The 15,673-nt window shown below is 41.9% G+C and overlaps 1 protein-coding gene across 3 annotated transcripts in view; it reads right to left on the reverse strand.

Annotated features, from left to right (window-relative positions):
• Nucleotides 1-898: 898 nt before the first annotated feature.
• The window catches only part of BCL2 (BCL2 apoptosis regulator), a 143,307-nt gene continuing 128,532 nt past the window's right edge, over nucleotides 899-15,673 (reverse strand). For all 3 annotated transcript variants that reach the window (XM_081324788.1, XM_081324787.1, XM_081324786.1), the window contains one exon: nucleotides 899-3,203. In XM_081324788.1, coding sequence (XP_081180914.1) covers nucleotides 3,069-3,203 — 135 coding nt within the window. In that variant the 3' untranslated portion in view covers nucleotides 899-3,068. The remainder of the gene's footprint in view (nucleotides 3,204-15,673) is intronic.

Raw genomic sequence — 15,673 nt, forward strand, 5'->3', positions numbered from 1 at the left:
GAACAGTGCACTACTGAACTGCAGTCCTGTTAAGATGGAACGATCCACTACTAGAGCGGCTTTTGTCCAAGTGACAACCGCATCTGAAGGTAATCATCCCGACGATTTTCCTTCTTTGGTGACTTAAGTCCAGTTCAGACAGTCCAACAAATCAATATCTTACGCTGCTGTTAAGCAACTTCACAAACGGAGCCCACTGCATTCTTGGTTACAATTTTTAGATATTGGCAACTTTTTATTTCTGGGGGTTTTAGGGGTATAATGCCCAGTAAGCCCACACGCTTGGGAAGGCTCAGGATCTTTGTCACCACTGCCTCATTTATTTGTCTTCTCCATCTGAGCCTAATTTGAACCAAGGGCCAGAAGGAGAAGTCAAGATAAGGGGAGGGAGTGTTGTGATTCAGGGTCAGCCTGTGGGTTCGGCAGTTGGGTCGGATGACTCGGATGACTCAGATGAGGGGGAGGAGGGGGGTGTTGAAGAAGAACTTGCTGATGATGGCTTGGAGGCTCCGCAGAGCCCCCAGCCAGGCCCCTCTTACTTGGTGGAGACCCAGCTGTGTGAGCCCGACAGTGTGGATGAAGATGACCCACAGCTGGCCCTGTTCAAGGACGCCCGACGCAGGAGGCAGTCAAGTAGGAGCAAGCAGAGAAAGGCTGTGGGACTTCTCGGAAGGAGGCAAAGAGAGGCCACGCCCTGAACTCTTATAAAGGGAGTGTTTGGGGGAGGGCTGGTTTGCTGAAAGCAACCGCTCCGATAGAGGATCAAAGCTCCGGTATCTTGTTTCATGTTTTGTTGTTTGTTTGTGTAATAAATTTGGCAGACGTATTCCAGCCTCTGCCGTTTGTACAGGGGTTGCCTTTCTGCAAGGCCGGTAGCAGGCTGGTACAGAACAGGGAGCTACAACTTCTCTTTGCTTCATTGGTACTTGTATTCTTTGGATAATAGACGAATTCACAGGAACAGTAAACATGACAGGTGCTCAGACAGTTGGGGTGGGAGACCTTCAACATAAACCTGGGTGGATGCCTGATGATGTTGAGTTAAGGTGCCAGCAGCACTGCCCATAAGCCAGTCTACTATAGAGAGCGTCCTCTGGCACTGTATTGTGGTTTGGTATGCTGGCCTGACAGCCGCGGATAGGAAGTTATTACAGAGCGTAGTGAGCACAGCACAAAACATCATGGGCTGACCCCTGACATCGCCAGGGCTCGCTGCCTTGGAAGAGTGAGGAAAATTCTCAGGGACGACTCACACCCTGGTCGGTACCTCTTTACTCTCCTACCATCGGGTAGGAGATATAGGAGTAGAGCCAGCCGCACCAACAGGCTGAAGAACAGCTTCTATCTACAGGCTGTCAGGTTCCTGAACGGGAAATAACTCTATGTATGACTGACTTGCCAGGCCGGTGTGTTGTGCAATTAGCTCACATGGTGTAACAAGATGGTGGGTTTGTTGTCACTGTGAGTTGTGGTGGTGGTTGGGCACGAAGGGACGCTCAGTCAATCTCACTGTATACATGTTGTACTTTGATAATAAAGGTTCATTCATTCATTCACCTAGATATGTGTAATCAAAGAACCTAAGTGTACGTGTGGAGTGTTTTATACTCATTTTGCTTAAAGTTATTGTAACAAATTTTCCACTCCCTTTCCTTTCCAGATTTCCATGCAAAAACACTTGGCATCTCAACGGGTTCAATGTCTATGAGTCATACCAGATGGAGACGTTGGACCATTTCTTTATCTTCTTTTCTTTCGAAGACATATGAAGGAATAAACAGTGTGCATCACTTCTGAGGCAAATACACTTCCAATCTGGGGCAGGCACAGGGCTAAGAATGCAATTTCGGTGCTAATTTTGATACAAAATGTAAGTCAAACCTAATCTCTGCCAGCTGATTGCTTCTTCTGGCCAAATGAACCTTGAGCCTAATTTTGACTTTGAGATGTTACTAATTAACAAAGAAAATTGCATTTAAGACCCTAAGAAAAATTAACCAAGTAAGGCAGGCTCTATTGCGAGTAAACCCTCACTCCACTGGGAATGTGAGCCATGACTGACTTTGAGGCTCCAGTTCGGCAAGGCAGGCACAGGCACTTTTGGTTTCCTGATAATTGCACAAAATGGCAATTTTACAGATGAAATATTTAATGAAACTGTTTCTGCCCATTCCAACGTATTTCATTTCAGCCTTTTAAATCACAATTTGAGGACCCACAAATAGCTTCCTTATAATGATGGTCAATTGTGGTATGTAATGGCACAGCACTCGAGTAACAAAATACTGCATGAATCACTATTTCCAGCTGTTGTTCTGCTGGGCATTTTTCCAAAAACAGCTGTTGGCTGTAGGGACAGAAGGTTGAACCATATGGTCTTATTACTGGCCTGAATCTGGCATTATTTCTCATTCTGAATAGGTACCATGCTGAACCACCAAATCATTGTCTTCTCATCCTGTTGCCTTTTTAGGTCACCCTATATTCATAGGCAGCTCTAAAATCTTACCTACAAAATTATGCCACTGTATCATCACTCTTCCTAAGGGCCGTGTATGTCTCTATACCTACAGCTCTTCAGCCTATCATAATAAAAAATTCTGTTGAATGATGCTTTACAAGGAAGCTGAAGATCTTTGGAATCTTCATTAAAAAATATACAATGCTTGTGTTCCAGAATTTTAGGAAAATAGTGGGTTAAATGTAAAATACTTTTAATAAATAACTCCTCTGCAATGTAAAAAATAAATGAATATTCCCTTTGGCAGTAATAGCAGATGTGTGTATGTCTGTGTGTGTGTGTGCGCACGCGCGTGTGCATTTATGTATACACACAAATATGTATGTGTGTGTGTAAATATATGCACACACATTTGTGCCTGTGTACACCCAAACACACCTGAACACATATATAGAAAGATAATTGGCTCATAAAATAATAGCATTATTTGACCGGGGGGGGGGGGGGAAACACCTCATATTATTTTCTTCTTTCAACACTCCTCTTTTTTCAGTTTTTGAAACCAAGAATTCCCATCAGTCCATCACCAGTTGGATGAAGTCCAAAGTCACTTATGTCCCAGGTAAGCCCCCAGGGTGATGCAGGCGCCCACCACTGCCAGACTAAGGATCGTCTTCAGAGGCAGCCATGACAAATCAAACAAAGGCCTGATGTTGTTGCTGTACAGCTCCACAAAAGCGTCCTGTGTAAAAGAAAAGGATAGAGAAAATGATGAGAAACATAGGACAGTACATGCTATCAAACATTAACAGGCCTAGTTAGCATTTGCAACCACTAAAACCAAAACCAGCCTACAAACCAGTATCAACCTATGACCCTTTCACTCTCATTCCTGGAGGAATCTCTTCATTTGGGGAAGAAACTCCTACTAGGTGCACCAGAAGAATCACCTGCTTTTTAGCTAAGATTGAACCATTGGTATTCATAACTCTCAAGCAATACAATAAGGGCCAGTTTGGTCTAGTGCAGGGGTAGGCAACCTCGGCTCTTTTATGACTCATGGACTTCAACTCCCAGAATTCCTGAGCCAGCATAGCACCTATGTACAATCTCTCTCATAGCACCTATGTACAATCTCTCTAGCATAGCTGGCTCAGGAATTCTGGGAGTTGAAGTCCATGAGTCATAAAAGAGCCGAGGTTGCCTACCCCTGGTCTAGTGGTTAAGGTGCTAGCTAGAAACCAGGAGACCATTAATTCTAGTCCTAGCTTAAGCAAGTGCATCTGGGACCGGCTGATTGGTAATCTTGGGCCAGTCACACTCTCTCAGCCCTAGGAAAGAAGCAAGGGAAACCAGTTCTGAAATATTATCAAGAAAACTGCAGGGACGTATCCAGGCAGTTGCCAGGTATCCAATACCAGGAAGGGGAAGAGGAAGAGGAGGAAGAGGAAGAAGTCATCTATTACAGGGCTTTTCAACCAGTGGTACGGGTTCCACCTGTGGTACATTGGCACCTGGCAGGGTCATGTGAAGTGACCAAACTCCCCACCCCACCCCCGCTGCCAATCCTCAACAGAAATGCTCACAACTATGAAAACCTCGGACACGAGGAAGAGCGCCGCTGGGTGGGCAGGCAGGTGTCTTGCTCGGCTGTGGCTTGGGGGGCATTTTTTCAGTGCCACTGTAACTCTGAACAGTCACTAAGCGAACTGGTGTAAGTCAAGGACTACCTGTACTTCATCAGCTTTTTCCTTTTTTTTTTTGGTCATCAAGTTTTTGACACCTTGCTAGGCGACTGATGGTACATGGATGTTGATATATCCTAAAAGTGGTACAATGGGTGAAAATGTTGAAAAGCCCTGATCTATTAGATTTGTATGCTTCCATTGGACAATGAAGCTGGCACAATAATCTGCTTAAAATTTAGTGTCCAATGTTTATTCCACACAAATCCTCTGAAGCAAAAAAATTCCTCTATATATTGTGTAGCTTTTCTTAACCTTACACACACACACACACACCCAGATAGGTTCTCTGGAATCACCTTTTTTTTCCAAGTCACACCTGTTATCCAACAGCACTGCCTTCTCAAAACCAGACATTCTTAAGGTAAAGGTAAAGGTTCCCCCGCACATGCGTGCTAGTCGTTTCCGACTCTAGGGGCCGGTGCTCATCTCCATTTCAAAGCCAAAGAGCCAGCGCTTGTCCGAGGACGTCTCTGTGGTCATGTGGCTGGCATGACTAGATGCCAAAGGTGCACGGAACGCTGTTACCTTCCCCCCGTAGTGGTCCCTATTTTTCTACTTGCATTTTTACGTGCTTTCAAACTGCTAGGTTGGCAGAAGCTGGGACGAGTAACAGGCGCTCACTCTGTTACGCAGCACTCAGGATTCAACCCGCCAAACTGCCGACCTTCTGATCGACAAGCTCAGCGTCCTGACCCACTGAGCCACCGCGTCCCTTAGACATTCTTAGTTGCCACCAAAATTTTATTATATCTACCCAAGTGGACACAAAAATAAAAGTTTGCCTTTGGGGATTGAAGCCAACAACTATTTCCCACATCCGAGTTCTGATTTAGCCCTCTGAGCAGCTTTGCTACTCGGGTAATGCTAGGAGCCTTGAGAATGTGCCTTACTAGCAAGATAATAAATACAAATGATGAGAATAAATCTTCTTCCCCAGTTTAGCGGCACAACTCCTTCTCCTTTGCCCACGATCCTAAGAAACGTCAATAGCTTTTAGAAGTGACAGCTGCCCTAAAGATGAGCATGCTACAAGTTTCATCAACTCGGCTAAATGCCTAAGCCAGCAATTATTCCTGCTGGCACATTTAACAGAGGACACAAGATGGCGCATTATCCTTCTTACGCCATGCAATTCAAAATCTAGTGAATTAAATTCCGAAGGAGAAATGCTTACATAAAGAAACAGATAATTTTTAAAAATTTATCTTCCCAAAAGGGGGAGCAAATAACAAGCAGTCTAGCTAATATTCTGTTTTTTGGGGGGTGGCCGGAGTGGGGGTGGGTGGAATAGAAAACCATTATTCCTTTCATAGCACCACCAGGAGCTCTTAATACCACTAGAATGAACTGAAATCAAAACTACCTGCATTTCCTTGTTTGTGGCACCTATGGACAATCTCTCTAGCAATTTTTCAGTGACGATTTCTACCAAGGACAGCACAAAGTTAAACACCTTTCTTTACGCTTGCTTTTCAAGGCCTCAAGAAACAGAATGGGCAAAGCTTTAGTATTCTAAACTAACACTACATTTTATATATTGTCAAGGGCATCCCTGTATCCTTTCAAAGCTTGAGGGCTGGTTATAATAGAGATGGGCAATCCAAGCTACACGCTTGCTGGGAAATAACAGGGTTCAGGCCACTTATATTTGTATCAAGTACGACCCAAACTGTCCGAACCAAATTCCAGCATCTCCTTAGCCAACCGTCTGCATTCTACCATGGCAAAAAAGGGACATGCTGCTTACTAGCTGCAAGGTTTACTGTGCCCTTAATTATTCTAGGTGATTTACCCCGATATCTAACTGAATGCAGTTATGGTATAGTATGAAGTGAGATATTCTTATAGAAATGACTACGTAATTATTTCCATCTACGATGTTGATGTTCTGATGTCTGAATCATGAACAGGCAACACAGTCTTGTGATACATAGCCTTGTGATGAAGATGGGTATAAATGGCATTGTGTACCCTGGTTGCTGTTGTGTAGAACAGCCTTTTTGAGTACATTTTTGACTCTTTTCTTGGCCAGGTTGTTTGGAAGTAGTTTACCCTTGCCTTTTTTCTAGGGCTGAGAGAAGGTGACTGGCCCAGGCCAGCCAACTGGCTCTGTCCTAAGGTGGGCCTTACATTAGCTTTTACAGCCTTCTGTTTTCTAGCTTTGGCCTTAACCACTATACCGAATTGTCTCTCTACAGCTTGTTTGCTACTTAAAAAGACAGTGATACTCAGAATTTGATTCTTCCAAGGTGCATCAGAAATGCAAGGGCATGAATGTAGTGTGTATCCTTAACTGTTTAAAGCAGCTGCATCTTTTCCAGGAACCTGATCTTCATACATATATATATATATATATATATAAATCCACAAGATTTTTCATTTAGTTGGTTCTAGCCATGCAAACTTCCTTTACTTTCCTGCTACTCCTGCTTTCCTGAAATGAGTAGAAGCTACGTACTTCATTTCATGGTTCTAGTTTATTACGAAGTCAAATTGGTTTCCACAAATAAAAGGACTTTTAAATGGGCATCCCAGAACTATGTATGTTCTTCTACAAAGTCCTATGAGCCGTGGTGGTGCAGTGCTCAGAATGCAGTACTGCAGGCTACTTCTGCTGACTGCCGGCTGCCGGCAGTTTGGCGGTTCGATTCTTACCGGCTCAAGGTTGATTCAGCCTTCCATCCTTCCAAGGTCAGTAAAATGAGGACTCAGATTGTTGGGGACAATATGCTGACCCTGTAAACCGCTTAGAGAGGGCTGTAAAGCACTGTGAAGCGGTATATAAGTCGAGGTGCTATTGCTAACTCTTTGCGGAGAAGATATACCCCTTTTTCAAGCTGCCTTTGTTTGCTGCTTATAATCTTGTCCCTCTGTTTTGCTACACTTTTTCCAGTTTACTGGTTTACATATGCAAGTTATTTGGTGAAAAGCTTTATATAAGTCTAGGACAAGAGTAAAGTGTTCCAAATAAATAAATAAATAAATAAATAAATAAATAAATAAATAAATAAATAAATAAATAAATAAATAAATAAATAAATAAATAAATAAATAAATAAATAAATAAATAAATAAATAAATAAATAAATAAATAAATAAATGTAAAGTGTTCACAAATCAAACGATGTCTGGTCAATCTAGTGATCAAGCCTAGCCATTAAAGCAGGAGATCATGAATTCAAGTCCCATGTTAGCCATGAAGGCTAAATGAGTGACTTTGGGCTAGTCATGCTCTCTCAGCCCAACACACCTCATGGGGTTGTTGTTGTGGGAAAACTAGGAGGAAGGTGTGTTAGATACTGTATCTTTGCTGCCTTGAGTTATTTGTAAAAAATAATAAAAGTGAGGTGTGTGTGTGTGTGTGTGTGTGTGTGTGTGTGTGTGTGTGTGTTTGAGTGAATGGGTGGGTGGGTGTACTTGCCCTATTGATGCTAATTTAATTAAATGCTTAAAAATGTGAAAGTATTGCCTTGCTCTTCTGGACTCTGTATTTATGGAATTGTGATGCAGCATAAATTGTATTGTTTTATTATGTTGATGCTGGGTCAATTTGACTGACAAATCCATCTTCTCTACACCTTCCCCCTTCTTCATATCCATATCATGTCGACATGATCTGGATTTGACGAGGAAAAGGCGATTGGGGTGGATGTGGATTGTACACATAACACCTGCTAGCTCTTTCTTAAATCAAATTCTTCTCTCTTAGGATTGTGCTGCAGCTGTGTGAACTTTGGAGAAGACCCCGCTTCTTCAAGGAACTGACGATAGGTGCTAAGAGAGCGCCCTTGTAATGCTCCAAGTCAACTTTTCTTAATTCAGTCCGGATTGCTGCGTAGCTCTTTTATTACTTGACCAACCAGCCTATCTTCTATCCGGTGGCTCTGTTGCTGGGCTGCAAAACGGATCGAGTTTGCTGCATAATCCGGCTAACAGATGCCTCATATTACATCCCTTTCCTGAATCATTAATATTGATGCCCTAATGTACAATATGGAGTACAAGCAAATTGTGCAGAACTTCAGTGCCCTTGCCGCAGACTTTTCCCCTTGATAATTTCATTTAGCACTTTGTTCTGATCAGGAAGTGGAAGAGCTTGATGGGAAAGAAAAGCCGGGCTAATTTTACGTTCAAATGAATTCGCAGTGAGAGGACAAAAGCTTTAACTCCCAGATTCCTACTTCAGTGAGAACTCATTGCAGCATTAATTTTAATATTTTTGTGACACCTCCGTGTCCCATTAATCGCAATCACAAAAAGTGAGGTTTGTGCCTAGCCTGAAGGCATGCACACTGTGTTGACACAAAGAGAGTGTCAAAGCTCAGAATTCTGGCGATGCCTAAGAAACATCAGCAGAAAATACACAATGGGAAATTGCTGTTCCTACTGACAACAATAGCATCAATGTCTGTCTTATGGCCGCTGCTCCATATATTTGGAAGTAAATATTTTATGGGTCCTTCCTTTCCTCTTCGGTGCTTTCTCAAACATCCTGATTAGACTTATTTCCGAAGCTTGTTTGAACAGCCTGTCACTATTTGTTTAAGCCTGAAACCTGATTTAAACAAACATCCCGGCTTATAGTATTTTATGCATTACACCAACAAAGTGGCAAAGACAGAGGTTGGAAACAGAGAAGGGTGATTGGGAAGGGAAGCTGCAAACCTCCAGCATCTAAAGTCAAGTAAATTCTAATCTGTTATTGTTTCATTATGCTGACTACTTAGGCTGGTCATAAAAAAAACCTCTGAGGCTGCTTCCTATCAAATGACATTATTGGTCCCTTTTACTTTAAAGTAACTCTGTTGTGCCCGGCGCCGGCCTTAGGCTTTCCAATCTCATTTCTTGGAGATCCCAGGGAATCAACATCAGGTTATCTTTATATCAAGGATATGCTATATATTAGCTGAATGCAGCTCTAGATATTATGTAGATTTTGCAAGATTTGCAGTAACTGGAAGAATTTATTATTCATAATTGCATAAGAGTGACAGCAAACCCTTGTCAAAGCTGCCCAAATGTTAAAACTGTTAAATAAAATGCGGAATAAGTATTAGTAGACTTTTAGGTGGAAGAGCCAAACAAATTTATGGGGTCAGATGTTCATTTATACCAAGAGTAATGGATATTGGGGTCATTATCATCATCATCATCATCATCATCATCACCTGCCACTCTGCATATAAGCTTTCCAACAAGGAATAATGCCATTACAGAAGCATTACTGCAAGGATTAATGCCACAGTTATAATGTGAGATACAAATATGTCCAGTGAAAGTAATATCAGCCTGATTCATAGTATAGATATTCAGCTGAATGCTGCAGGATCGGTAAAGTCTTATTAAATTCAACGGAGCTAATCCCCAAGTAAGCCTAGTGTCTTAGATGGCTTTGTTGTGTTCACAGAATACATTTAACTGGTTCAGATAAAGACACTTTGCCTAATATAATATATTTGATCAGCATTAACTTTGGTTAATTTTTCTGTGGTTTACTACCTTGTGCAAACTCAGCAATGTTTTGGTAGTTTATGGTTCAATGCTTTGTGTGAACTCTCAGAATGGGTTAATTTAGTAGCCAGATTAAATGTGTGGTGAGAATGCCACTGTAAACATTTTATAGCTGTGCTATGTTAATTGGGTATCTGTTATCTAGGCAAGAATGGGCTTTTGTGGGTTAGAGGTGAGAAGTGGACATTCAGCCTTTTCTTTTATAATAACCAGTCCAATCCAAAAATACTAAGGAATTCCTAGAAGGTTCACATTCAGATAAATCAGCCATTAACTTACAAACTGAGATAAAGCACATTTACATACCATTCAAAAGAGACAATTAAAAAAGCTAAGAAGGAAACAAAAGACCAGAACGCATCATTTCCAGTAGTCTACCCCCAGATAAGCAAGGATTAACACCAGACAAACTATCAAGCAGAAAATAGTACACAAATCAAGGAACTACCAAAGAGAAAACCACACTCCCACCAACACTGACAGAACAAGCTACTGTATATAAACAGGGAGCCACGCCACACTTACTAGTAATTATGATTTTACCTAATCAGGTAATGAAATGTCTGCAAGCAAACAAACAAGCTCAGAGAGCACAAAGGACTCCGTTTTATAATCAATCAATCCAGTTGCAATGAAAGTGGAATGGATCTAAAAGTAACCTTATTGGAAACCCCACCATCCCTTTCTTCATAACATGTTGCAAACTATGATTATATGCCATTTATTAAAATCTCTTAAGTTCATTGAAAGGGCTATTACATTCCCAAGGCCAAATTTAAATAATGATAGCAAAAGAATCCCCATTATTTGGACGAGCTCTTTCATATATCAACACAATTTAATGTGTTCTTACTTCAAAGGGCCTGTATATGAACATGTCAAAGAACTTGGATAAGTGCATGATAATTTTTACAAAGTGGGTACATAAGTTACAGCAGATGGCAGTACCTAGCCAAAGTTATTAGCTTAAAAAAGTTAGTCTGCCCTGATTTCTACTGGGATGGGAAACCACCAGGAAATCCTAGTATTTTGGAGTGGATTGGAAAGTCAAAAAACCCCAGAAGGCAACAGCAAATGGCTGCATTTTGTTGCTTAGAAAGCAGCACAGACATGCTTCTTTAGGAGTTGAGCTTAAGTCGAGTGAGACTGCATTTACTAAATGTCTTTAGGATTGAAGTACTACGTTAAAAATGTAGAGCGCATCCTCCATGTATAACTTAGCCCCTGACATTTCTAGCTGATGCTATCTCAATGGACCAATCTCCGTTTCATACCTTCTCTTATGACTGGTGCTCAGATTGCTACCACAGGCTAAAATGCAGCTCCCAGTTTGCAAAGCCTCAACCTATTAGCTGCACTTCAGTGCTCTGTTACAGATCCGCACCAAACATAAAACTGGAGACGGAGTTAAATAAAATGGTTTCCTCGGTGCTGCAGTTTGCATTTATGAGTGGGTGTTGGACAGAGTTTACACCCAGAGGAAGCTGACTTCCTTTTTTTTTCTTTTCTTTTCTACCTGAATCAAACAGATGGTGAGGAAGTGATTTTATTTCCCTCATTATCACTGGTCAAACAGGATATCCTTTTTGACCACACTGCTGAATGAAGAGCTGGCAAGTCTTCCAAGACTTGACGGAACACAACCGCTCCCCTTGTAACTCTTTTTTGCTGCCTGCTCTATGATTCACAAGCAAACACTGCTCATGCCAACTTTTCCGGAAGCTCACATAAGGATTGGGTGATACAACCCTTACATTCACATCCATGAATCCAAATGGGTGAAATAGGGTGTAATGTGATTCCATGTGACCAGACTGTGTGAAAAAAGGAGAAAACCTTTTCCTCCCAGATCATATGTTCATAAAGAAAAAGCTGACTTGTACTTTTGTTCTTATTACCCTCCTGTGAATATACATCTGTCTGTTTCGTATGGCTTGTCTTCTCGATCTTTAATTGCTTTATAACACAGAGCTGCATTTTAAAACTGTAGGACTCTGGTAGCAACCTGTGGACTCAGAACAACAGTGCACAAAAGGGCCCAGGAAGGTGATTCCTCTCGGACTAAACACAGCTACTCCCCGACGTACAACCACAATTGAGCCCGAAACGTCTGTTGCTAAGTGAGACAGTTGTTAATTGATTTTGCTCCATTTTATGACTTTCCTTGCCACAGTTGTTAAGTTAGTAACCATGTTAAGTGAATCTGATTTCCTCATTGACTTTGCTTGTCAGAAGGTCGCAAAAGGTGATCCTGGGACACTGCAACTGTCATAAATATGAGTCAGTTGCCAAGCGTCATAATTTTGATCATGTGAACATGGAGATATGTCAATGGTTGTAAGTGTGAAAAAGGTCCATAAGTCACTTGCTTCGGTGCTGTTGTAACTTTGAACAATCACTAAACAAACTGTTCTGAGTTGAGAACTACCTGTAGACCAGGACTGTATGACTGGCAGCAGATATCCACATTTTCCTGAAGACATCTTTCCTGATTCAATTCTACTACTTTGAAAACTCAAGATTGGACAAGTCTATCCCCTTTTTGGGGGGGGCCTAGAGGTTCGCTCCCTAAATTAAGGCAATAATTTTATATTGCTGAATTTCATACGTTAAAAAGAATAAAATGCATAAGTGCTTCCATACTTCCATGCTGAATTCTTGGATGCAAAACCGACATTGGATAGATCAGCTTAGCAGGCTATTGCTTGGTCCATTGAAATCTTGTGAAAATGTTGTGTGTACAACTGCTCTGGGTTTAGCGATGTCATTTCAAACCATGGCCCTACATACGTTTTCATGCAAATATATGCCAAGTATGCAAATTAGGGTAGATCTCTATAACATGGTTTGCTTGAAGTAGTGCCTTGGGCTTCTGTCATTTACAGAAAAATGACTGTATTACCTCTTAATTACTAAAATATAGGCAGTTTTGAAATAAACATGTGATATTTATGTTCATTCTTAAATATCCAGCTAATATTGCAATAAAAAGTAGAGTGGTTTGGAATGGCATACCATACCATACCATACCATAATACAGAGGCCACCAACCTTTGTTGGTTGGCGGACAGGAGGAAAAGGGAGGAGGAAGCATTTTGCATGCATCCATGCACGTGTGCACGGGGCCACAAGCATGCACGCACCACAAACGGAATGGAGCTAGCGCCCGTGTGATACTCACTACACCTGCCCTGTTCTTGCGTGGCGCAGCGCTTTGTTTCTGCACTCGACAGCATGGCGGTGGCCCGTTTTTGTGCCCCGTGGTGCAGCGGTGCTCCGTTTTTGCATCCTGCAGCATGGCAGTGGCCTATTTCCATGCCCCATGGTGCAGTGGCATCCATTTTTCCACCCTGAGGCACAGCGGCAGCCCATTTTTACGCCCCACGGCTGCAGCACTAGCACAGGTGACGGAGTGTGCACTACCAGGCTGAGGCCCACAGCTTGGGGATCCCTGCCATACTATACCATACCATACCATACCATACCATACCATACCATACCATACCATACCATACCATACCATACCATACCATACCATACCCCATACCATACCCCATACCATACCATACTATACCATACCATATTTTACATAGTTTGTCTACAGTAGATAAAAATAGATTTTCAAAATATTTTGGAATAAATAAAATATAAAATAATTAGTCTCCCTTAAACTGAATTATTTTGTAGCTCAGATTCTGAATGGCTTGCTTTGATGATCGTTTGTAAGGATTCAATGTGGCTTTTCATTCTACTGGGCATTGCTAGAAAATTTAAGCAACAAAATATTTTCTTGTTTTGAAATTTGCCTTGTTTTTTTTTAAAGTGAAGTTCGGTTGGTCCCTGACTTACAGCCATTCATTTAAAGACTGTTTGATGTTACAATGGCACTGAAAAAAGTGACCAGTTCTTGCACTTAATGACCATCACAGCGTTCCCCAAGGTCATGTGATCAAAGTTTGGGCACATGGCAACTGGCGTGAATTTACGACAGTTGCGGGATCACTGGGTCATGTGATCCCCGTTTGCAACCATCACAGCTGGCTTCTGACCAGCAAAGCCGGGGGGGGGGCGGGGGCGGGGAGGAGCCGGATTTGTTTAACAACCATGTGATTCACTTAATAACTGCAGTGATTTGCCTAATAAGCAGGGCAAAAAATAAAATGGTCATAAAATTGGACACCTCTCACTTGACGAATGCTTGCTTAAGTGTTAGAAATTCTGATCCTAAGTGTGGTCGTACGTTGAGGACAACCTGTACTAGTCCACACAGCATCCACAAGGAGGTAGTAAAAAAAAAAGGCAAGACTTTTTATAAAAACCACAACGTGACTGAAGAAGCCCCTTTGTCCATGCATGGGACACTGACACACATACAAAAGAGGGGGGGGGGCTTTGACCACATTGCGGTAACCATCGTCTTGCCTTTCTTTACCCATCCTCTACGGACATGGGTGCTAATCCATATAATTGGAAACTCCTAGGTTTAGCGACTCTGTGCCTCCAGAACAAGAAGCATGGAGGGGTCCTTCGATAAGTTTCTACCTTTAGGCTTCATGTGCAAGCGGCAGTGGGAGACAGACTGGGAGACCAATGAAATTCAGAAATATCTGTGGCTTCTGATTACATTACTCCAGGGAATCTGCGTTGCCATTGTTCCATGGAAGCAACGCTATAACACTTCAGGGCTACTAGATGAGAGCAAGGAAGCTTCACTGTTTGCAGAGGCTGAAATTTCTTGATTATGAGCTGTGGGGAGGCAGTGAATATCCTCCTATGACAGTCTGAGAACCCCCCACTCTGGTCTAATGCTGGCTAAACCAAGCCCGCCTGGGAAACGTTACAGCAATTAGTCTTGGCGTCTCCAACTTAATTCACTTACACACTGTTTTGCAATATCTAAAAGACAGCTCCCGTGGGGGGGAGCTGTTCTTTCTTTTTTCTTTCCCCCCTTTTTGTTTCCACTCTTGGAAAAGCCACCTCAAAAATGAGATTATATATCTGACACTAGGATAGCAGCTGCAACAGCATTAAGAAATCAGCAGTTAATCACGGTTGTCTAGGATGAAAATCCACTCGGTGGGATCGATGTTAACCCCAAAAATTTAACAGCAGCGACACACAGAAATAGATACACACAGTCACACACACAGTCACACACACACACACACACACACACACAAACACACAGAACGAATAAAAGCCATGTTGTTACAATTCTTTATCAATGATAAGGCACAGGTAGTCCTCGATTTACAACAGTTCATTTAGTGATCGTTCGAAGTTACAACGGGATTGAAAAAAGTGACTTACGCCCATTTTTCACACTTACAACCGTTGCAGTATCCCCATGGTCAGGTGATTAAAATTCGGACGCTTGGCAACTGGTTCATATTTATGACGGTTGCAGTGTCCCAGGGTCATGGGATCACCTTTTGCAACCTTCTAGCAAGCAAAGCCCGTGGGAAAGCCAGGCTGACTTAACAACCCTTGGTAATCATTTAACAACTGCAAGCAAATGAGGCAAATTTCACTTAACAAATGTCTCACTGAGCAACCTAAACAATAGGGGTCAACTGTGGTCGTGAGGACCACCTGTATTGGCTTGGATTTTTTTTTCTCCCCAGATGTCAAACTGCAGCTAAGAATTTTTCTTCTCTTGAATAAATTCAAGTAACTCTTGCTTTTTACATTTTAGAAAATGCCAGCACTCGCTACCTTCAAATGACCATAAAAATAGTTAATTTGCAGAGCAATTTAAGAAATGAGAACTGAAAGTCTCTATTAAGTCAAATGCCTCCATTTAGTAGTTTGGATTCAGAGTTGCTGTCAGCAGGCTGCTGCAGCAGCAAGAATAAGGTTTATTCATTAAATATATTCAAGGTTTATTGCTGGCCAGTGGCCTCTAGCTGCAGACCTTTTACTGTCTAAGACAAAGCTAGAACAAAACTTTGAA

Source organism: Vipera berus (assembly GCF_964194415.1).
Source record: "Vipera berus genome assembly, chromosome: 3".
Classification (NCBI taxonomy): Eukaryota; Metazoa; Chordata; class Lepidosauria; order Squamata; family Viperidae; genus Vipera; species Vipera berus.